The following is a 24,838-nucleotide window of genomic DNA, read 5'->3' as shown; positions in this document are numbered from 1 at the left end:
ATTTTAAAATACTTTTCTGCAGAGAAAACGGCTGCCTGGATTACCACGAATTCAAAATCTATCATTGCATTCTCATTCTGTGACACGCCTCAGGCTAGTAAATGTTTTTAAAATTAAAAGGAGAACAATCAAGTACATGGTCAATCATAATTTATTCTTATGCTAAAATGTACAGCATTTTAAGTAACTGACAAAAGGAGAAAAGTCATAAATACAAGAATGTCATTCTGTCCAATTTTTGTGCACATAGCCAGGTATTTCCCCCCTGTTCTTACCAGCAACTCTGTACAGGTACAAAGGCTACAAAAGAGCAATATAAACAAAAACACAAGTACAAGTTGCGTTTTACATGCAATCCATTAGCTTAGTTTGGTCTATTCACAGGCTCTATTCTTCTACACTTCGGTAAAATATAAATCCAACATTTTATAAAGATAGAAAACAAATCTACAGATGGAATGAAAACGTAGCTTTAAAGGCATTATGTAAAATATCAACTTTGGAGTAAATTTATATTTTCTTTATTGTTATTCATCGTTATAATCATTTAGTTCTTTTAAATTCTGCCACACTTCTGGACATTTTGAAATGTTTTAGAATTTTCAGGGTACAAACACTGAGATATGCTTTGTTATTTTGACAGAAATCAGTCTGCTTTATTAAACAGAAAGCTGCCTCAAGGAGATCTGTTACAAAAGACTTCAGAATTATACATACATAGCAATAAAACCTCTCAAACCGAACAGAAAACAGGACTAAGTTTACATTTTTTTACATTATTAGAATTAACAAAATATAGTTTCATCTTTTTCCCTGCGAAGGGAAACCTAATAAAGGCCAGATATCTTTAAAATGGCTTGCTATTAAGCACAACACTTGTACAGTACTACTCAATGCACTGTCACTAACAGAGACTGAAGCATGCTAGTTGTCACTTTACAAAATAAGTACAATAATTTAAATATACAAAGGCATGAGTATAGTACAAACTAATTGTCAGCACTGTTAGACAGGTACACTGAACAGGTTCAAACAGCCACTAACTCCACTTGTAGCAGGCACATTAAATGGCTTCATTTGAGGCTGCTACACGACTGCAAGACCACTGATGAAATCTCTACCTCTGAGCTCTGAACCCGCCTGCTCTAAAGACACATCAGAGACACTAACACTAATTAAATAGATTCTCATCGTAATGATGTAAGGCTTCCCATTTGGAGAAACAAAAATACTTTTTAACATTAGCTTCAAAGTTTACTCACTGATGAAAATTTTTGCATTCTTTCCAAGTGCTGCTGCTGGTTTTTAAGTAATAAACAATAACAAAAAGACACCAAAAAAAGAAAAAAAAAAAGGCCAGATCAGTGCATCTTTAACAGCAAAATGCACGTGAGAAGAGACAGCTCAGTCCTGCGGAGAGTTACCGCCTGATGAAAGGCCCTTTCAGGGACTGCTTGGACATGCCTGTGTTCATGTAACCATGGTGACCAGCTGGAGTATACACCATGTTGCCATGTGGTGGAGCCTGCATGGGCTGCTGGGGGTATGGCTGTGTTCCCATCATTCCCATCTGCATAGAGTACTGGGGTGACTGGTTCATATAGGCATGGTTGCCATGGTAGCCACTGTTCATCATGGGCTGGCTCATGCTGTAGCCATTCATGGCGTTGAGGGAGGGCATGTTCATGGAGTTGACATTGTAGGCTGGTGCCGGCATGATGTTCACGCTCATGTTCATGCGCGGCATGGTAGCCAGCGTCCTAGATGGCGCCTGCATGGCCACAGTCTGCGGTGGCCGGGCGTACATCTGCTGCTGGTGGTGTGACAGCGGGGCCGACTTGGAGCGTGCCGAGATGTGACTCTTGGAGGCCATTTGGGGCTGGATTCGCTGTGAGGGCGGGATGCCCATGTTGCGCTGTAGCATCATGGTTGGCGTGGAGCTGAGATTGGGGGGCGGGGTCATGGTGGCCTGCACCTGTGGGTTGGGCACTCGATGTGGGGTCTGGGACAAGGAGACCAGGCTGGAGTGCTGAGATGACAGCGAAGGGGTGTTTGCATAAGATGTGATGGGGTGTGAGGCCGAGTGGTTGAAAGGCAGCGAGTGAGGGTGTTCTATGAACGTGTTGGTGAACTGCTGCAGTTTGGCCAGGCTGAGGCCTGACGACTGAGAGTAGTGCCCACTGCCATACTCCCCCTGGTGGTTGATCCGCTCATAGAGGGCGAAGTTTGGGTTGCCAGATTCAGGAATGTCTGCCAGCTGCATGGTGGTGGTGAAGTTGGTGGGTATGGCACACTGTGCCATTGGCTGCTGCTGGCTGTGCTGACTGTGTTGATTGTGAAGGCTATGCTGAGCGTGCTGATTGTGCTGGCTGAGCTGATTGTGCTGCAGGTGGTGATTGTGGTGGTGACTATGCTGGTTGTGGGGATTGTGTTGACTATGCTGGCTTAGCTGATTGTGTGGACCGTGCTGATTGTGTTGGCTGTGCTGATTGTGTGGGCCGTGCCTGCTGTGGGAGTTGTGTTGACTGTGTTGGCTGTGCTGGCTGCGCTGGCTGTGTTGACTGTGCTGGCTGTGCTGACTGTTGCTTGGAGGCCTCTCCACCACCACGCAGCCCTGTGGCGACTTGACGTTGCAGTGCGGCGGCGAGCTCAGGCTGTTCTGCTGAATCATCCCACAGCTGCCGGGGTTGACGGCAGCCATTTGCTGGCTCACGGCACAGCTGCTCTGGGCCAGGCCACTAGGGGGGATACTGCCATAGGAGCAGCTGTTCTGGGAGGGGCCTGCCCCACAGATGCTGCCCCCCATGGTTGAGTCGTAGCTGCTGGGGTTCTCGTAGTTCTCTGTGGTGCTCTCGATGCTGCCCAGATCGCTGAAGCCACTGTCCACCACCTGCTGCGAGTGATCTGACACCGACGGCACATCCATCATGGGGCTCGTCTCCATGTTGTGGAGCGAGGGCACTGAGATGGCACTGTGGTCAGGACTGATCTGAGTGTAGCCACTCTCCAGGATGGAGACAGCCGGGCTGTTAACGGAGCGTACCGACTGGCTGGGATGGGATTGTGCGGAGGAAAGGGGACTGCTGTGGTCCGACTGGGGGCAGTCATCCAGCGAGGTGAGCTGGGGGCTCTGGGCCACGTGAGTGTAGGTCTGCAGGCTCCTGCAGGGCTCCTGGCTCTCCACACAGTCCTGGAAAACATTCTCCTGCTCAGTCTCCTGTGTCAGGGACTGAACAGCTTGGGCCGTCTCTGAGTCAATCTCTGTGCAGATTGGAGGATCCTCCCGCAGCACGGGACTGAGTGTGGGCCTCTCTGCGGGCTGAGGAGGTGGGTGATCCGGACAAGGACTGGGTGTGCTCTCTTCCTCTGACTCAGAGTCTACAGGGTTGTCAGAGTCTACAGCTGCTACTGAAGCGACTGCTACTGCTTCAGGTGTTGGTGTTGCTACTGACGTTTCTGTCACTGCCTCCTGGATGCTTTCTGTAGCGGTAGCTGGTTCCTCTTCACTACACGGTACTGTAGAAACCTGCTGACTCAACTCAGAGTCATTGTCTTCTTTTGGATCTAAAAAAGGTGGGGTGCATTCAGGCATTTCTTTTGAACTCTGTTCCAACTCTGCTTTGCTGCACTCAGGCTCTGCTGTCTTGCTGTCATCTTCATCATCTGCATCCTGATCCTCTATTTGAGTTCTCTGCTTGTCCTCCTCCTCATCTTCCTCATTGTCATTCTCCAGTGATACAGCACCCACTGTGCTGTGTTCCACATCTTTGGCTGGTGAGTCCTGCCCGTGTTCACTCTCTTGCTGGTCATCTTCAGGCGGCTCTGGGGAATCGCCTCTGTCCTCAGGCCTCGGGGACATGGCGCCAGGAGAGGCGGCAGGTGAGCACACCGGAGAAGCCACTGGCGATCCTTCAGGGGAGCTCGACTTATGCGAGCCATGGTCAGCAGGACTTGGGGGCTCAGAGGGGAGCCTGTCCAGCGTTATATCTGGACTAGCCGAGCCTCTGCCTGCTTTGCTGCCCTCGTCTGCACTGACAATATCCTGGTCTGGTTCCCCTTTTGGTTCTTCAGTCTGAATGTGGTGCTGCTCTGCCTCCATTGGGGTTTCAGGGGGTGTGTACAGATTGAGCTTGAAGCCCATCTTTCTCTCATTCTTTAGCCTCCATTTAGGAGGACCACGTTTTACTCCTTTTGGCCAGCCTTTCTTCCGTTTCACTGGGCGGGGTCTGCTGGGTCTCTTAGAGAGGACCTCAGCTCCTACGGATAAAAAATAAAACAAACTTTACTGTTTTGCCAGAGAGAAAGAACAATCTGCTAGACAAACATTTCCTAAGAAATAATTTAGCAAAGAGTATTTCTTTTGCAACAGTCAAGGTGCAAATACCTTCATTCCAGTGTTCAAGATTGTCTTTTTGTGCATTTTTGTCCAGCCTCGGGCGACCTCTTCTGCGTTTCATTGGTGTAATAGGTATCTTGTCCTCCCGTTCCTCCTCCTCTTCTTCTTCCTCCATCTCGCCCACTCTGCAGGTGCGCTCCAGCAGGGGCATAGGCCGCTCATCTTCTGAGTTATCAAATGGCTCATTCAGCACCTCAGTTGTCTCAGAGATGGTTTCTGTTGTAACACTGCTGTTTATTCTCTTTCTTTTACGCCCTCTCTTCTTGAGCACAATGGTTCTCTGAAACACAAATAAAAGAAGAGCCAATGAAAACAGAATAAAACCTCCATCAGAGTAGAGCAGTTTTGTAAAGACTGAAAACTAGGGCACTAGGTGGATGACCTCCATGAGGATATAGCAGAAATTCATTCAGGCTGTTGTGCTAAATGTAAAATGTTAAAACCACACTGTGAGACTAAATGTTTGAGCAATGCAGCCTAGTGTGGAAAACCACAAATGAGACAGGCAGAATAAGCAGAAACCACAGTCTATATTTTACATTCTCCAGTTGTTTCCCACCGGCTGCCTACGACTCAACCGCTCTCCTCTACAAAATCCTTCACAAGAAGAATGTGAAATCAATACTGTAACTAATGCACTAAATAAACTCCAACAGCCAGTGTCGTTCTTTTCTGGTTTCCATACTGTTTTGTTCAAAAGGTCTCTCTGACATCATGCACCCGGCTGTAATATTATCTCCAGCACAAGGGGGCAGTGCCATATAGACAGAACAGATGTGAGAAGCACAGTGGAGGGCAGTAAATTAACCATGACCATTGACAATAGTACAAGGTTTAGCCTGCACAGTCTCGACACCAGCAGTGAAAACACAATCTATTATCTACAGCTGCAGGCACACGGGGAGGCTCCAGATGACAGGAGGAAGCCACTGAACCCTCCACTGAATTCATGAATATTTATCAAACCTTTCCATCTCACCAGAGTACACAACATGGTCCCTAATGAAGGAAAATATCTAATGATGTACATTCAATTCCACTTTGTCCTAGAATATAACTCCAGATAATCAATGAGATAATCCCACTGGGGAGAACAGCTGACTTGTGGTGCTGCAGAAGAAGCATGAGTCACATCAACAAACAATAAAAGTCACCTTTCTCTTGGCTGCAAGCATTGCATGGGCTTTTGTTAGGATAGGTGGTGAGCCATCAGAGTCATCGTCGTCGTCGTCGTCGTCATCGGCTTCGTCATCACTCACTTCCTGCGACTGCTGGATGCGCCTGGTCCAGGAAAGCGCTGGGCGGCGTTCGTAGGTCCTGTAGGGAACCTTACAGTGGACCTTGGTGAGAGGTTGCCTGCTACTGTGAGTCATCATGTAGCCCTCTCTCTCCTCCTTCTCCCAGCAACTGGCCTGCTCTTTCAGCCGCTCAGCCTGGTAATTAAACAGACAAGACGCATTATCTCTGGGAAAGGCGCACGCACAGCTCCAACATCTGAGCAATGAGGCTAATGGGAAAACAAGAGATTGGAATTAACATCATGACAAATGAATCACTGCAGGTTTCTCCTGATAATAAGAACAGCATCCTGATGGGATGTTTGCCCGTCATGGAGGAAACATTTCCGTTAAGCAAGCGTGGAAAGATTGCATTTCATGGAATATTCAGCACTATCAATTATGTAGTGAACTGATTTAGGGCAATTTTGCACAACATTAGATCCCTGCTGCCAGTGAGAATGCTTTTCCCATTAATAGTGTCTATTTGAACTCTCCAGCTAATCAAACAAACATCCAATAATAGCATTGTAGGCAAGTGTAAACAAATAACAAGAGTCTCCTGATTAAATGAGGAAACCTACATCCATCTCTGCCTCCCTCTCCTCCTCAGACAGGACAGCATTTAGAGTCGTGGAAGGTGTCCAGCGCAGGGCGTCGGGGTCTACCTCATTCCGACGTGGGCTAGCCCTCAGGCTCTCCATGTGCCTCTGAATCAATCGCTCTCTTCTGATCAACACAATCCTAGGTCAGAGTGAGAAAAGCCTGTGAGTTCATGTGGACAAAAGAGAGAAGCACTAGCCAGGGTAGACAGAAGGTAGACAGAAGGTGATGTGTGGTTAAATACGAGCACAAAGACGAGCTCTTTGGGACAGCAGGTGCTCCATGTCCTTGGGGGTGCTTAACCTGACTTACTTCTGTCAATATTCAGCGGCATTAATGGATATGCTGTTAAAAATACCCACTGGCCTGGATAAGTCAGACAGCATGCAGAAGAGGCAGCACAGGCTGAAGGAGACTGCGGCTCGGAAACTGACCTGCCATCCTGTCTGTCAATCATGCCGAGCTGCTGGAGAGTAGCGGCGATGTCATGTGGACACATCCCAGTGGCCCTGCTTATTCCTTTAACACTGATGTGTTTATCTGGGTGCTTATAAAGGTACTCCAGTATGACACTTTTCCAATATGCCAGGTAGGATAAGCGACCCAGATCTGACAGCGGTTTCTCCGGGGAGCCGGCTTGTCCTTCTTGCCTGGTGAGAAGGTAACCTAAAAAGACAAGATTCAAACAAAAACAAAATGCTTTAGTCAAGCTAGAGGTTGCTGCTGGGTTATTTCAGATTGCAATTCAGTCCCTACACCCCCTCCCTTATGGATTACATATTCATGTAAGGATGTGACACCAAACGCTGGTTGGGATTTCACCTTCAAATAGTATAAAGAGAGGCAAGGCAATCAGTTTTCCTCTCCTTCAACCTCTGTCAGAAGCTATGATACATGCTGGCAAGGGCAACAAAGGAGGTTGAAAGAGGGGAGTAAAGAGGAAACAAAGCGACAGAGCGAAACAGAGAAGCAGCTGGATGTCATTGCTCACAAGAGACTGCACTTAGGAGAGATAACGAACAAGAAAAAAACCTAATACTAATATGTATCTGTGTGTAATTAGTTTTATAGCAGCCCTGTCAAGGGTCATCCATTATGAGCGGCATGAAATTAATTAATGCCTTTTAATGTGCACCCACTACCGAGAACCAAACAAGCAAATCTAATCACCAAACAGTGAACACATAATATTCCAGTAATCATGACAATATTCATTACTAAAGCTAAGAAGAGGAGCCCGTGATAACAAACACTTAGCAATGAATATTCAAATAAATTAATTGAAAAAAAGTCATATTTCATTTCGTGCCATTTTACAAGTATATTATCATTAATAAACCAATACAAAAGAGCTACTCAGCGTCCTCTGAATTATGATTTGAAAGAGAACATTTTTCACACAGGCACCCCCCTAACGCTCTGCTCTCAGAGCTACCTGAGACAAAGTGTTCCTCTAATACAATCCAATATAACAGAAAATCTTAATCTAAACAACTTCCAGCTCCAAAGCTACATTTTCCAATAAAGCCTTCAAAGAGCTCAGAACTCAGCTGTGTTCAATCTCCCTTAATCCCTGTCTTTGTTATCAGCACACTCTCAATATCACAGATCCTCTTGCATCTCTGTGTCTCAATGGCTCCCAAAGTGAACAGGAAATCAAATGCTCCATTACCGCCCGCCCACCCTGCACTCGCTCCTTTTTCCTTCTCTTCATCACACACACAAACTCGGCAAAGAGACAACTCTTGAAAACAATAAAACGCCTATAATGACAAAAAAAACGCCAGCCTAAACACAGAAATCCACTCAAGGCAGCAACTGTTTTCATAAGTGGACCGCGAGGCTTTAAATATTGTATGTGTTGCATTTACTGGGCTAAAACATAAAAGCAGTATCTACACCTCATCACAAGTCAAGGAGAGAAATGGGGGCTTTTTCTATGAAAAAGCTCTTCAGGCTATGCTTGGGTGAAATACTATTGGCCGTCACATAATGTATGCAGCCAGAATGTAATGTTTCTCGCTCCTAATCTTCTGTGATTGCCTAAGCACTGTACATGAATGCTCTTGATTAGGCTACTTCAAAGCCTTAACCAAATAACAGCACCTTGCCACAAGCTACAAATTCACCCCTTAATCTGAAAGTGTTTGTAAAGGCCAATGAAAAAAAAAAAAAAAAAAAAAACTCAGTTCAGTGGTCTAAAAAAGCATTAAGGAACTTACTGAAATCAATAAGGAACCTTCCAAATCCTTGCCTTTGGTACTGAGGCATGATCATTATGCAGGAGACATTGTACTTCTGCTGGCAAAGCTTTTCCTGAGGGAAGGAGAAACAGATCAAGTATGTCAGAGCTCTGCTGAAGCTGGCAATTTACTGCACCTGCCATTGTCCTTGTCTAAAGCTGTGCACATGCACATACACACCACATACACACACAAGGTGATAAGCTTTCACTTAAAAGTTTCACACTGGTCTGAATTATGGCTTCAACAAATGATAATTATCTTTGATTTTGATAGTTAATCTGTCACATATTTTTTTTGATTATTCGATTAATCGTTTCGGATAATGATGAAAAATATGCATTACAGTTTGCCAGAACCCAAAATTTGCTTTACAAATTGAAGATGAGACAGTCCAAAGCCTACGGATAATCAATTCACAATGATGTAAAACAGACTAAATCAGCAAATCCTCACACTTTAGAAGCTGTAACTGACAAATGTTTAGCATTCTTGGTTTACTAATCCATGAATCAACTCATCATTTACTTTGAATACGTTAAATCAACGTTACAAGAAAAAGACAAATAACAGTAAAGTCTTACTGTATCAGTATCATCATTTAAAAATGATGTGCGGTATTCCTTCATTTCCCATATAATCACTCTGTAATTCTTACCTTGGAGAAATAGCCCACAAGATGACAGCCTTTCTCATCATTCTTTGTAAGTATGTAGAAGAGGAAAGGCTCCACATCATAATACAAGGTCTTGTGATCCAGGAAAAGCTTGGCTAACAGGCAGAGGTTTTGGCAGAATAGTTTGCTGACATTTCCATCAACCTAAACACGGAATAAAAAGAGCAAGAGGACACTGTTCAAACAGTTCCCATTTTTCCTTCCTCCTCCCAGAACCCATTCAGTGGAATCTCATGCAGCATACAGTTATTGCTTTATTGCTGTAAAGGGAAGCTGACCTCAAATACGGAAAGGTCGTCCTTTCTGTATATTTCATTGGCTGGCGGGTGGAACCAGCCACACTTCTTTGTGTGTCTCTGGAGAATGTTTTTGCTTCTCATGTACTTCAGACAGAACTCGCACAGATAAAGCTTTTGTAATCTGATGAAGACAAAAGGGAGAGCTGCAGTTTGTACTTCAATGACATTGAAATAAACATTGAAATAAAACTCCACTTACAAAGAAACTAGCATTATTTGTCATGTAAAAAGCAACATTACCTTGAATATTCAGGCGGGTAAGGCGACGAGTACCAGGTTTGAATCTCATACTTTCCAAATTCAATGATGGCAGGGCATCGCATGGAGTCTGTGTTCATCAGAGATCCAGTTCTCTGTGAAAAGATTGAATAAAAGCAAATGGATAAATGTGGTGACCCAGATAATTCAGTTTTACACTGTCTCTAATCACCAGTCCATAAAATGCTATTGTGACAAAATTCTCAAATAAAGATTGTGGTTCACAGCTCTGATTTCTCAACGAAAGATAAATGAAAACTGACCAAAATCTACTTAAGATAAAATCTTTAAACCCCCACTGACATATGGGTTAGCTTCTGATCCACTAGCTTTCACAATAGCAATACATTAAAAACACGGGATGAACAAACGTTTGTCCCATGGTACACAGAAACCTTAAGAGTACATCTACAAATCTTATCTTCACTAAACTTTATCTTGAGAATACAATCTGATGTAAATCAACTGTGCTCATGAGATATAACCCCCTTGTTCAACTTAAAAATATCAATAAAAATAACATTTTAAACTGCTCAGCTAAGCCTAACTATTCCAGTTGAAGATTTAAGATGTTTTCTGACCTGCACGGCGACTTCCTGCACATGCACGAACGTCTCGATGTCCTCCTCTGTGACATGGTCTCTGGACATGGCCGCAAAGTCAGCTCGGGCCTCCTGCTTCACACGCAGCTCCCCGTTGTGGCCTGTTACAGGCACAATAACACGACATCAACACATCAGATAGCACATCAGCACAGGCCTGGTTGAAGCAGCATTGGCTGAATAATCTCATAAATGCATTCTATGCAAATGTGCTTATACTGTGAGTACTGCTGCTGAGCCTATTTGAGGCCGTGTCTCTGAGGAATTTCATAATGTATCATCTTTGCATGTTTATATGAAAATCCCTAATGTAATGAAGTGAAACTAAATCACTCTAATTGCGTAACTGCTTTCATGTGCTTAGTCATCTACCAAGACAGCTTCCCATGAATGAAGAAGCAGATGCAGTGAAGGGAGCGAGTGTCGACATGAAAAGCAACTGATGTTGGAAAGCAGGCAGTAATTTTATGAAAGACATCAACACCATGACTTAACCACCAAAACAAAAACCCATTACAAGTGGACGTGATGTGTCATTAACATATTTATGAAAATGTGCTGTTCGGGTAAGTAGTGTTTGTGCAGTATACTGTTTAGAACTGCCTGAAACATATATCCATTTGTTTTTCCTACGTGTTATTTTTTTAAACTGTGACTCCACTCCTGAAGACAGTGAAATGTAAGGGTTACTGCACTTCTGGCTATAATCATCATGTCAGCTCTGAGTCAACTTGGGTGGGTGAATCACTGGGTTGTATGTGTCTAATGACCGCTGGAAGTGAGGTTGAGTGGAGACAGAGATTTCAAGAGTGAGGGTGGGATGAGGAAGAGCGCTGATGTGACTACAGCCTCTACTAGGTAGTGATCACAATGTGAAGCACTACTGCAGAGGGTCAAGGACAGAGCAAGGAGCAACATGAGGGAGTTAGTGGGCCATGCACTATGACAAAAGCCAACGGGCGAGAGGATGGAAGCCACGTAAACTCCGCAGCCAAGTCAAAACGCAACGAAACTGGGTTAAGAAACTAAAAGAATTCAAATTAGGCAGAAGATTAGTAGTCTGTTAGAATGTTGAGGGTGTCTTCTCAAAGAAAAGATTATCTCTAGTCTGGAAAAAAATAACTGCGAGTGTCAAGCTTTAAAAAAATAAAGAAGAAGCTTAAAGGTGTGGAGACGCAGGTCTTGGCTGGAGTTTCGAGCCTTGCTTACCATGATTATTCTCAGGCTTAATTCTTCCATCTGTCAAGTCTCCCTTTCCTGGTGAGGGGGCTCCCTTCTGAGGGCTCACTTTATACCTCAGCCTGCCTAGTGTCCTGTGCTTTTTAAGGAAGGGGTTACGTTTGAAATGACTGACGATCTTAAATGGGTGTCCTCTGGGTCGGCCCGGCCCAGCAGATGTGGAGTGTAACCTATTTTTATTAAACTCATTCTTTCCAAGGCGCTGGGGCCCCGTTTTGGACGCATGGGGTGAATCCTGCTTATGGTGCATGCGCTTAGGCGGCGCGTAGCAAGGTAGTCTCTTTTTCCGCGACTGTCCCTGAGTAGTATAAATGTGAGAGAGTCCGTCAAATAGTCCCTTAAGTTGGCTGCTATTGCAGAGACTACTCAGGGAAGGAACACTAGACTGGCTGGAGGAGCTCTGTGGTGAGTTAGCAGAGGTGGAGCTGCTGGACACGTGGGAGGGGGGACTAAGTCCCGGCAACGTGGGACCGGGAGGAAGTGCAGAGGGCGAGGGTGTTATCTTTTGAGTGGCGTCAACAGCAAAGGCAAACGGCTCTGGTGGCTTGGACAGTTTGGGCAGACCCTTGTCTCTAGAGCTTAAATGTGTTGCGGGCGACTCTACGGATACAGCTCGCGAGCGACGGCCCACGGGGGAAGGGGTAAAGAATTTGGAAAGCCCATCGATAAGCCCTTTGGTTTTCTTGTTAACGGTGAGTGTAGCTGGGGTGGAGGTGGGCGTGAGGGGGGGAGTGGTGGTGGGGGTGGAAGTGGTGAATTGGGTGGCGTCGACCGCACAACAGGGGTCTGCAACAGCCAATCTGTCTCTGGCGTCCTTCACAGATGCAGCATGACCAGATGAAGGTGTGGAACAGACGGTAATCTTTTGACCCCTACCAGGTGACCCCCTTCCTCCAAGTGCTACCATGGAGCCGTCACCACTGGTTACAGACCTGCCAAGACAAGAAAAACAACGTCTATTGTAGAATGTCAGCTCTCACTGCCAGAAGTAAAAAGTAAGTACTACATTCCACCCAAATAGTGTACCTATACTTAACTTTAATTTCCATTTCATGCTATTTAAACTTCTACCCGACTAGTACTTTTCACTCCACTGCATTTACCTGACATTTGCTGGACTTTGCTGCAACTGGCAGTTGCTAGTTACTTCGGAGATTAAGATTGTACAGACAAAGCATGTGATCGACTTCTAAAATATGATGCAATGTTATGAATCAACCTACCAGAAATACATAAACTTAGCTTTACCTCAACAGCTACAATATTAAAGTGCTGCTTAAACATTTGTGCATTAATTATACATTATCCAAGAATAATGAATACTTTTACTTTTGATACTTATAATCCTTGTAATCCACCACTGCGCACTGTACACAAGATCTTTTAGAGTTTATTTTTATTTCAGTGCAAATAGGTGTTTAAATAACAAGTGTTTTCTGGGAGCAGAAATCCATTCACATCCACAAAAAACTATTTATTTATTTTTTGCTCGGTGTGTCATTATTCTCTTATAACGCCAGTTTGTTACAGCTTGGGTCCTAGTTTAGTACTATAATCTAATGACAAAATTGTGCTCACAAAAGTAATTGCGCAGATCTGGAATGTTATAAGGAGTTCGGTCTAGACCTGCTCTATTTGAAAAGTGTCCTGAGATAACTTCTGTTATGAATTGGCGCTATACAAATAAAATTGAATTGAATTGAATTGGAAACATGCAACACTGCACACAACAACGGTATGTCAAACTTCAACCTGAAAAACTGTCAACTGTGATGTACAGTTTGGATAATAATTTTACTGTTAAGATAAGCTGGGCGTTTGTTTATACTGTAAATTCACCGTCTGACTTTTAGCAATATCACCCCTTTAACATCTTTAACAAAACAAAACTGCTAATATTCACATTATTGCACACTTACATTCTTTGTTTGAGCTTATTTCTGGGCCTTCCGATTGGCTTTGCATATCGACGTTTGATCTGATCGGCTTTCTTGTGCAGCAGTTTCTTCCCATTCTCCTTCGGCCTGCAGACTTGGCAGATCCAGGTTCCTGGAGGGTGTCCAAAAACAGAGTATCGTTTGGGTGGGTTCATCAATTCAGAGGACATACAGTACATTCATTTGAAACATTTCCTTTAATACCGAGAGCTGGCGAGCTTCCCACCAGCTCACAATGACAATCAATTACTCAGCACAATGCGAAAATCCATAAGAAAAACATTGGGTCAATTCTCTGTCCAGTGAAATAGACTTCATGTCAGCTTGTTGAGCAAAGCTATGTGACTTGTATGAATTGCCAGCCAAATGTTCTACTACAGTACGTGCACCATCATTACAAGCCTTGCTGTAGGGTCAGCACTGTAATCCAGAGATAGCAAATCTCCCCGGGGATGCTGAAATAATTTGATATGCATGCAAAGCTCCTAATAAGCCACCGCTGCCTCTCTGTGTGCTGAGTGACAGGCCCGAACGGCCGTCTGTGAAGAAAAAGGCTTTGAAATGACAGCAGAGAGGGAAACAGAGAAGCCAGACAGTGTAAACACCTCACCTTTTGGCATTCTTGAAAGCGGCGGGTCGCAGCATTCCATGTGAAAGCCCCGATCACATGAATCGCAGAATAGCATCTCGTCCTGAAAGGGAACAGCAGGCATGTGTAAGGGATGTCCCTGTTGCATACATGTAACACCCCCCGTCATTTAAAGTCTTTTGGAAAAATAAGCCCAAACGTGCACAAGAGAAGCTTTTACAAATCTGCTGAAAAACCAACAAATCCTCAGGGATGCACAATATGAGATCTACCTCCAAGTCAACAACGATGAAAATGGTATGTGTTAAGATGTATGCGACATTATACTTACAGCATTTTTCCCCTGTATTCGACAGGAGCTGCAGGTTTTGCATTCAATACACTGCCATCGTAATCTCTTCACATTTGAGGTTAATTCGGGGGAAAACTTCAGACATGATGGATGCCCTTCAGAAGCAATCGAAAATGCATATTAGCACAACACATTTTTGCGAGAGTTGACTGTGTCACAGAGCCAGAGACCAGGCTTTTTCATTTATTCACACAGTAAGGTTAAATATTAACATATTACCTCATCAAAAACAATGGTGTGCCTGTATGTCCGCAACACTTTTTTTTCCCCCCGCCACAAGTTGTGTCTAAAAACAGTATGATCAAACATCTGAGCCGCTAATTACAGATAATTTGATCTTAATGAGGCAGAAACAGTAGCAGCACTCATTCTAATGGAAGCCGATCCATGAAAGTCATGTAAAAGCTTGCCTTCTCCCTCACCCGGCTCCCTCTCATGGTTGTAAAACAGCTGTTTTACAGTGAGAGCACAATTTGTGTACACTACGAGCGGTTAATGAAAACCACCTCGACGCTACTTAGTCAAATTTGAGCTATAAAAATGTCACCAGGAGAACAATTCCTTACGGCATTTAAAATAATTGTTCAAACATAAATGACTCCTTGGCAGAGGTAATTTTATGGGGGGTTAGCAGTTTTGTCTGGAACAAAAGAACAGTAAAGGAAATGCTACCCGTCTGCAGCGGGAAAAGGGTTGATCTTTGATCCGCTGTGCCGGGTGCGCTCTATAAGAAGAATCTGAATTGAGAGAAAATGACTCGGGTGATTTCAGATTCTAACGGCCACTTATGGAGCATCTGCCCTTCTTGAGCCCACTGAGGGTTGCAAGCAATTTTTCCAGCCACTCAATTTGAACATTGTTCTTCCATTAAATCCCTTAAAGGGAAGTGAAAAATGCGGAGCAAGAATGTGACATCTGCCAACCCGATGCTGAGAACTGCTGTTACCAGTGTTGGGTGATATGACAGTATGCTGTATGATGCGGGATGATAGATATTTGTCAAGAATAACAGATTTTTCTATAACCTTTATACAATGGCAGTTTTGATGTGGTTGTAAAAGCGTATTGTGGGCAATTCTGCAAATCAATGAGCAGGAATGCTCAATGAAAACTTTAAATTTGCAGGAATTGCATCAATGTGATTAGGTACAATGATTTTTCAGGTATTTCAGGCAAGAAAATGACATTTTGCTCTAGTTATAGAAATATTCTGCCAACTGAATTTCCAGATAGACTATATCATGCTATGACGGAGTCTAAATACTGTTCTACAGTTAACAATACATACATAATAGCATAACAATATCATAATAATAACTCTACAACAACTGAATGTTGTGGTCCAAATGAATGATTCCAAACAAATTTAAGTTAAAAACTAGAAAGATTTTGTTTTACACATTTGAGGAGTTTTTGTCTGGTTTAATGGAGAACATTGCACTGAACACAAGTAATAATATTTCACATTTTGCATGCCATGTATGCCATATTTTGACTTTTTGATCATATCTCCTACCTCTATCCCTCACAAAGGCTCACACTGTTCAAGCAACAGTGTGAGCCTTTGCTAACATACACATACAGTTCTGTCCCGACCACAGCATGTTATAGCTTGTGAGAACATCCAAAAACTGAAGCGTTACACAAGACGACTTACCACTGCTCCCACAGTCTGCACAGGACAGCAGCTCTTCTGGCCGCTTGTCCCGATTTGACTCTTTCGTTCCAAGACAGAAACTGCATATTGGGATGGGGTCAACGCGGAGCTGGGTGGGAACACAAACAGAGACAAACTGTTTAAAAAACAGAAACGGGCACAGGCTGCGTATGAAGTGCTTGAAAGCCTGTTTGTTTTCAGACATTTTATCTGGTCAGGATTTTAGAGATCACTGTAGACATATTGTTGGTTAAAGCAAGACGATAAAACCAGAGTGAGATTTAATGAAATAGCCACAAAAATATGAAGCTGTAGACGTGTAAGCTCATAGAATGAAAAAAAAAAAAAGAGTTGACTTCTCACAGACTTGAAATGAATAATAAATGAATCTCATCCTCAGAGATATTCTGCGTTCGAGATCCACCTCCTTTATCCATTACATCTGAATGGGTAAGTGATCTTAGTAATCATAGTTTAAGGGCTTAATCCAATTCTTAAAGCTTGCACTCCAGTCTGAAAGGATTAACCAGCATGTAATCAAATTACCTCAATAATAAAACATGTTCTCATTGTTACTGCCATGATCCACTGTAAATGTTGCAAGTCTCAGAACAAACACTCATTTAAAGGCTTACGCTTAAGTTCAGAAGAAGTAAAATATGAGCTGAAGGTTTAAGAGGATTTCCCCCATTGATCACTTAGAATGAAAAGAGGCTGACTTTGCAGAGGAAACTGGGGAAGACTTAGTGTCATCTCTTCATGAAACAGCCAGTCAAAACTTAACCAATCTTAGGCTGAAATCATGACCAGACTTAACTCAGACTGACGTAATATGGCTTTCATAAGGTGTCCCTTAAAATATGAGATCATATACACAAGCCTCTAGAGCAGCATCAAACAAACTGCTGCCTCCTTCTCTGCTTGAGAGGAAGTTCTTAACGGAAAATAACACTCACAGGGTGTGACCATAAATAACCCACCTCATCATCAGTTTACACACTAAGGCCTTGTCAATTGACTGGAGCTTTGAAGGGCACTCTAGGGATGCCCATAATTAGTTCCTGGTTTCTATGACGCAGATCAGCATCCTGACCTAAACAAAATTTGCGACCTCCAAATCTATTGGTCCTAACCTGCTCCTGACCTCCAGTTGAATGAAGGGAGATATCGTTTGCTTTTTTTTTCCTCCTTTCATCTGTCAACAAACACAAGACGGGAGCATCATTTCAACCTGCCAACACCATCCAAATGAACCCCCGGGGGGGTGGGGGGATGCAGTAAGGATGCAGTGGGGATTTGGTCATTGTTCCTGACTGTTGTATCAATTAGTTGTTACGGTGAGGGGAAGCAGTTTACTGCCACATCAATGATTACTCTATTTTCCAACCTGCCAGGTCAATATTTGAAAGCGGGCTACTGGCATTAGAAGCACACTGCTGCTCTCACAGCTGTGATTATGGACATAAAAACACTGAAATGCTACCGTGTGATGAGGCTACACCTGTAGGATATAACACTGTAGCTCAGAGGTAATCAGTGGATTTTGATTGTCTCGTGTTGTGGAAAGTATTCTTCACAATCCAAATGCGCCTAACTAGTGCTGGAAATATTCAGTTAACATGTGCTGAAACACAATAATTATGAGAATTGTTTACATTTATAAAGCTAAAATGCCAAACGATGACGATGAGACCTTTCGCCTTAGAACTTGTGACGAGCAGTACTATTTTCTAGACTAAATTAATAACTATAAAAAAAAGATAAATCAATAATGAAAACAAGCATTAGTTGCAGCCCTACATATGATATCAGCCCAATGTTTTGTTAAGTTTACCGCACGCAGTCTGTCAATTTAGGGCTCATCAAAGTTCAAATCACATTCACTCAGAGGAGAGATAAATGGACAAATGTTCGCTTTTGTCCTTGATCACAAGCCATTCTACGTTATCACTGCTGAGAGATGCAGCCTAAAGCATTTGAAAACAAGGCCTCAGTGTTATGATTACTTAAGTAAGAGTTATTACTTCTTGTTCATGTACAAAAAGTGCATGTGTGTCATTTTTATTTTGTAGCCTGTCGAGGTTAACTCAAATCACTGAGTAAACAGTTTTCTTAAAGGCCTTGAAACTCTGATCATTATAAATATGATTTCTGATTATAAGGAAGAAAAAATGTATGTAAAGAGCTTGAAATTAATAAGACATCAGTGCTAATATGCAGCCTGTGCAAACTGCTGATGAAATGCTCAAAGCTGATAGGCAAGTTTTTTTTTGTTTTTTTAATAAGTCTTCGCTTCATAACATAGTCTCCACTGACTGAGCTATGAAGTCTAATCCAGGAACTGGAGAATTAATTTCCATCAGGAATATTCTTGGGCCTGGTGATTAAAACCAATAGCAATTTGCACTCTGCACAGCACAAGAATGTGAAAATAGAGAAACAAACACAGCTGAAGAGATGCTGATGATTTACTTGGGAATTCTAAATTAAGTACATTACAGGAAATTATGCTGCTTCAAAAGAGCAGGCTGTCCTGAGTGAGGGGGTGGGGTCCTATTAGAAAACTGCTGGTAGAGAGAGAGAGAGAGAGAGAGAGAGAGAGAGAGAGAGAGAGAGAGAGAGAGAGAGAGAGAGCGCTCAAGTGGTTGCATAACGCAGCAGGAAAAAAAAAAAAACTCTCATTCCTTGCCTTTGTTCCTGCCAGAGTCTCTTCAGAATCTAATAAACTCTAAACCAAGACTTGCTCTTTTTTTTTTTTTTTTTTTACCTCAAAGTATCTCTTATTCTCAACACACACACTCACACACACACACTTGTGCTTTCGACAACTGAACAGGCAGAGCTGTCTCATCCTTTGAAGTGAATGGCAAACCTGGACTGGGCTAGGTGATGTCATCAGGCCGGGAGCAATAGGTTGAAATGTTCCAAATGGAAAACAGCAGGCCCTCCTCAGCTATGAGAACCATCGCAGGACACTGAGTCTCTAAACAGTTCTCAGTTTCACTTTTGGCCTGACCACAGACACAGTCACAGTTGTGGCTGCAGTATCAAGGTGTCGCTTCCTGATTATTCACTGTGAAACTGGTGGGGAGCAGGGTGACATCTCTATAGCCTGATGCTTGCTAGCCACTTCAGCTGCATAACTTGTGCATAAACTATTAGACCGCACTTCATCTTGATAAGCCTCAACACACAATCTGCAAAAAAAAAGCCTTCACAACAAACTACCTAGATGACTGTACATTGCACTTTAGGACCACACAATGAAAACTATTTTCCATGAAACACTCTACTGCACTTGACAGTGTCTTAAAATTGCAACGCAAGTACAAAAGTGCTGTCATTTTACAGACATTTGTCTGCAGTGTGTGTGTTATAGCTAAGCACCAGTAATAGAGACACAATCTCTGAAAACTATAAACCACCCCTGAGGTGCCAAAAGCAGCAGAAACAATGCAACCTGGAAGTTTGTTTATATGGTTTTATTTCCTCTCTGGGGCATCTCAGTTAGCACAAAGGTCATAATAGCTGCATGGAGTCTGAGAATATTCTGTCCTACCACACATACCTCAGCTGCCATTTCTCAGCACTGTTTGTGAAGACTTGTTTATGCTCATGCTCTTGTAAATTACCAATAAAATATCCCAAAATCTCCTCACTAATGCTTTGCTACTCACAAGACAGCCAGCCACATCCCCTAAGGTCATTAGGCTAGAGTTACATAACCTATGGGAAGCCTACAGCAGACTGCCTACCACACACTGTCAGCATGACTTTCTGATTATCCAAGCTCTCTTATTATGGAGACCAACAGCAACACAGCCCCAAATGGACACACTCTAGATGGCGTTGTTTCTGACCTGCCAAGATGGAGCCCCAAAGATTAAAGACCACAATCGTAAAATTCCTATCAGGCAAATTCCGCTCAGCGGTGGCCCAAACTTTCTCTGTAATGATATCATGGAAATGCAATCGTTTTAGTCCCAAAATAAGTCCACACTTCTCGCAAAAACAAAGCTTGTTCGAGCTGGGCAAGAAGGTGGAAAGCAATAATGCATTAACAACAGTAGTATCTTGACAGGAATTTTACTGTTGTGGTCATTGGGGAGGTCCTTTAGGGTGACAACAGCATATGACAGACCAAAGTCCAAGGTAGCATGGGGGATAAGCATGAGGTTAAAAGAGTGAGAATGCAGAGGCCAAGGTGTGTGTACCTGGTCTCGCTCGTGGGGGAGGAGTGTCACTGATGACAGGACCAAAGGGGAAGCACTTGGACACCTGGAGCCCCTTCCCTCCGCACTGCCATGGCTGATTTTATACCGCGGGCCATTTTTTAACAACCTGCCGTTGTTAACAGACCGCTTGGCCGCCAGCCTTAACCTCTGTCGGAAAGCAGGGTTATCAACAATGTTTGAGAGGTCATCCTGGTTCCTCAGATACCTCTCGATGTTCTTTAGCGAGGAGCCATGGGTATCATCCAGGCCCTCAATGGCCCTCTTAAGTATTTTATTCCAATCGATATGGCGCAGATCGCTTGAATTCCATATAGATTCCTTTGATGGCACAGATACATTTGCAGGCGGGATTGATCCAACTCTCCCGGGATTTCCTGGGTCCTTGTAGGAGGCGCTCCCCTTATTTGTAACCTTGAGAATAGAGCCATCGTGAACGCTTAATTCCAACTGCTCAAGGACGGTCTTCTTGTCCAGTCCATGCGATGTGGCCACCGCATGACAAATTCTCTCCTCTGAGGGCCTCTGCTTTTGCCTTTTGATTTTCTGTATTGCTTCAAGAATCCACTCCGTGTACAGAGGGTTTGCAAGTTTTACCATGGTTGAACAATGAGACTCACAAAAGTGTGATCCATACAGATTCCCCCTTTCTGCTGCTGAACACTGGGTACATCCACATCCTTAATAACGAGGTCAAAAAATTATGTTCCACGCCAGCATCCACATATTTCTTCTCATTCCTGGGTATCTGACATTGAAGTTGCTGAAAAGTTGGCACGAGTAAATTCCACAACGGTAGTTTATCAGCTGACCTGGAGCTTTATTTGTTTAATCCCAGATCAAATCTAAAAGAGAAAAGAAAAGACAAAACAAATAGGTAAGAACAGGTTCGTAAAATACAATCCCTCCTCTATTATTTCTTCTTATTCACACTCTAGCTCATAGCATGTTGGCTATAGGAGGCTAAGCCAGAGGAATGCAGTGACTTTTTAAAGATGTGTTAAAACAGATGGATAAAAACAGATGCAAGAGCTGTCATGGTTGCTACAGAAATCCAACTGACTTAATCCACAGTCTGACACCATAATCCACACCACCAAAACCCGGATTATTTGTCAAAAAAAAAAGAGTGTATTCTGTAAAAGTTTACACACAAATGTCAGGTAACGTTAGCTAGAAACTTCTACCGAGTTCTGGGTAAAGTATAAATAGTCTCCTCGACAGATAAACAATTTCGGTTTCAGATTCCTTGTCGACGTGAAGAAGAAAGAAAGAAAGAAAGAAAGAAAGAAAGAAAGAAAAAAAAAAACCCTTACAAGTTTAATTCTGCAGCACGTATTTTCCAAAATGTCACCGTAACATTAAATAGTCTAACACACACACACACACACACACACACACACACACACACACACACGATCTAAAAAAAAACACACATAAAAGGACATCATACGTAAAGTTTAACCGTTAGTTGTCCGCACGCGACTTTTGACAGCTCGACGTCCGCAACGACCAAACTGATCAGCGCGAGCGGCCATGACAACCGATACATACATATTTACATATTTTTATTTATATCGATCTATCTACAGATATATAAATAATCAATGCTTACTTCCTGACAGCTGCAGTTAGATGTTTGAGCCGCGTCCGCAAACAACCGCCGAGCCGTTAAACGACGTTGGAAACCGTTAATAACTACGTAACAAACCCAGAGTTGTGTTCCGCTGAGTTGAGCTGATAAATGACAGTGTTGCCAGCATTACTGATGTCACCTAAACAGTCGCCATTTTGTTACAATGTTGTAGTTTACATGAATCCGACATGACGCTGATTACAATCCAATGGAGTCTCATTAAACCTTACCTTACACTAATGTGCCCTCCCTAGCAACTTCAATATTGGCTGTGAAGACAAGATCCGATTTCTGGTTTGATAAAGCACATGTCAATCTTTATGTATGAGCTCACTCTAAGAGGCACGGCACTGGCTGTATGATCTGTCACTTCACTCAATTGACCCGCCTCTTAAGGTGCCTTCAGTGATGAATTGATATCATTTACCTCCAACACTCGTAATATGTGAACTTAACAGCTCTAACCGCGGCGACGGGGTGTTATTAAGTTATAAATACACTAAAACGCGCATAAAGTGGCTGAGTAACAATTAAATTAGACACATATTTAACCTCATTTGCGAAGCGTTTAACACCGGCCCACCTTTACTCAGATTCCTCCTTGAAACAGTTGGTTACACTTGAAAGTGATTTGGAACATTTTAGACTTTAATTGGCTGTTTGTTAAATCTATCATTTCTTTGCGTTATATAAAAAAAAAAAACCCACCCGCAAAAGGCTCGCTTGTTATAAAGTGAAACACATTGCGTTGTATATGTATATATTTATTTGTGTAGCAATCCCAGGTAGCACATATTCAAGATATCCTGCAGGGCTAAATGTGTCTAAGCTATCGCCTTTTTTATGCTCCCTCCCTTCACCACCACCACCTCCCTCCTTCTTTATCTTCCTCCCTTTTTTTTCATTATTTCCCCGAGAGGAGCCGTAATTCTCCCGATATTTAACATTTAAACTACGTGACGTTAAATTGAGAGGCGATAAATAAACGATAACGCTGAGCTTTTAAAAAATAAATAAATAAATAAAAAAAGTAGGTTTTTCTTTTCCTCCTTCCTGCTCGCTCTCTGCATCTGCCAAGCAGAAATTATTAACGTCCTGTGTTGCGCTGTGCAATGATGGCATGACCTCTTTATCACCATTAACTATCAAATATCTCCAACGAGGGGAAAAATAGTGAGCCCCGGAGAGAAAGAGAGACGTTCAGGGGGGAATACAAGTTAACACGACTGCTGGGAGAGTAGCTCCTTCATCACTGCTTCTCAATTATGTATCGCTAGTTTTTTTTTTTTTTAGCTCCCCCATTTCTCAGCTCTCCAGCAACTCGTTTCCCATATTTTATGAGGGAATGATACACAGCATTTTTAGCTTTTTTTTGTTTTGTTTTTTTTTTGTGCTTCCTCCATAGCGGTTTTTTTTTTTTTTGGTTACATGTTACAACAAACAAGACCTTAAAAAAAAAAAAAAAAAAAAACCTCTCTCTCTCTCTCTCTCTATGTAATCTGCCGCCGCCGTGGGCGAGAAGACACAACAAGAATTAACGACCAAGTTTCATGCAAGGATGAACATATAACTAGTATGAAAGAGAAGAAGGAGAAGAGAGAGGAGAAGGAAAAAAAAAAAAAAAACGAGGGCACACAGGCTACCGTAAATATTTGCTGGTAGTTTACCTCTTCAAGTTTTTCCCCCCCTCGGATACTCCTCTTCATTATCGGGGAAACGTCGATGGATAAATGCGCGGCGACATATCCGAGCGATTTCGTGGGATTTGATCTCCTAAAACGAAGGCTGAAAAGCTTGCGCCGAGACATGGAGAGGACCTGATAACAACTAATTGAAAGGTTAATCTACATAGCAGCCTGTGACAAAGTGGTACCCTCCCCCTTCTTCTTCTTCCACTGTAGACATCCCTACTTCAGTGTAGTGGAGCGGACCGTCGCCCCTTTAGTGCGCTCCTACAATGATATTGTCAATTTCACTTTTCCCCCCCCTCCATCAACATGTCCAGTGATGAGCCAAGAGGAACATTTCTTCTTTTCTTTTTTTTTCTTTTTGTGGTGGTGGATTAGTCTCGGCAGGCTACATAACACTTTTATGTCATAACACCCCCCCCCCACACACACACACATCTATTAACATTTATTCCCTATGGGCATTTTTCTAACTTCCATTGATGTGCTGTAGATATAAAGCTAAAAAAAATGTGATTGATTTTGACATAAACACATAAAAAAAAATCCACTTTTATTATTTATTTCCTTTCATAAATTAGCTATTTCTCTCACTGGCCAATAGTACCCAGGGCAGTATGGGATATTATACACCAACACACCCCTAATCTGCTAATTAACTTCACCATGCCTAAGGAAGAGCAATAGTTGTTAGCAATAATGTAGATCATTAAATTGTCAGCCTTTTTAGATTCTTTGCGCTCCCCCTCGCTCATTCACCAACTCTTAAAGCAGCATTAGAAATGCCAGAAAGCTCATTTTTCATGCAGTAATACAGATGTAATTAGAGAGATAATTGGTAACTTCCCATCAGATTATAAACACATGCTGTACTGTACAGGCAGCTTTAAAAGAGATCTCAAATGAAAACATTTAACCCTTATTAAAAGAAGAAGACATATTTGATGTGTAATTTGATTTGCATTCATTTTAATTCACATGTTAATAGTCTTGTCATTATGTTGTATCTTCATCAGATGCTCTTATTACCTTGATCACCTCATTGATGTTTTTCTATTTACCTGTTAACGCCTGTGCTCCACCATTTACAGCGTTAATATCGCTCAGTGTCTCGTTGCCGTTCAAGCCCTTGACATTTATTTCAATCTGCCTTT

At 42.8% G+C, this 24,838-nt stretch overlaps 1 protein-coding gene across 6 annotated transcripts; it reads right to left on the bottom strand.

The window, feature by feature from the left end:
- Window positions 1-133: 133 nt before the first annotated feature.
- On the bottom strand, window positions 134-23,893 carry kat6b (K(lysine) acetyltransferase 6B). 6 transcript variants are annotated; one of them, XM_051417476.1, is made up of 17 exons: window positions 23,664-23,893; window positions 20,343-21,205; window positions 16,129-16,237; window positions 14,451-14,566; window positions 14,141-14,222; window positions 13,513-13,642; window positions 11,564-12,525; window positions 10,334-10,455; window positions 9,735-9,847; window positions 9,474-9,615; window positions 9,178-9,339; window positions 8,499-8,592; window positions 6,711-6,942; window positions 6,258-6,417; window positions 5,551-5,829; window positions 4,385-4,676; window positions 134-4,257 (listed from the first exon to the last, which is right to left on the bottom strand). In XM_051417476.1, exons 2-17 carry the CDS (start codon window positions 20,958-20,960, stop codon window positions 1,421-1,423), a joined length of 6,450 nt encoding a protein of 2,149 aa, XP_051273436.1. In that variant the 5' UTR covers window positions 20,961-21,205; window positions 23,664-23,893; the 3' UTR covers window positions 134-1,420. The 6 variants fall into 6 exon arrangements, with proteins under 6 accessions (XP_051273436.1, XP_051273439.1, XP_051273435.1 ...); XM_051417479.1 differs by lacking the exon at window positions 23,664-23,893 and adding an exon at window positions 22,227-22,250; XM_051417475.1 differs by lacking the exon at window positions 23,664-23,893 and adding an exon at window positions 21,976-22,211.
- Between the last annotated feature and the right edge of the window lie 945 nt (window positions 23,894-24,838).

This window comes from Dicentrarchus labrax, unplaced genomic scaffold (genome assembly GCF_905237075.1).
Source record: "Dicentrarchus labrax unplaced genomic scaffold, dlabrax2021, whole genome shotgun sequence".
Classification (NCBI taxonomy): Eukaryota; Metazoa; Chordata; class Actinopteri; family Moronidae; genus Dicentrarchus; species Dicentrarchus labrax.
Note: the sequence above shows the minus strand (reverse complement) of the source record. Positions and strands in the feature narration are given on the sequence as shown.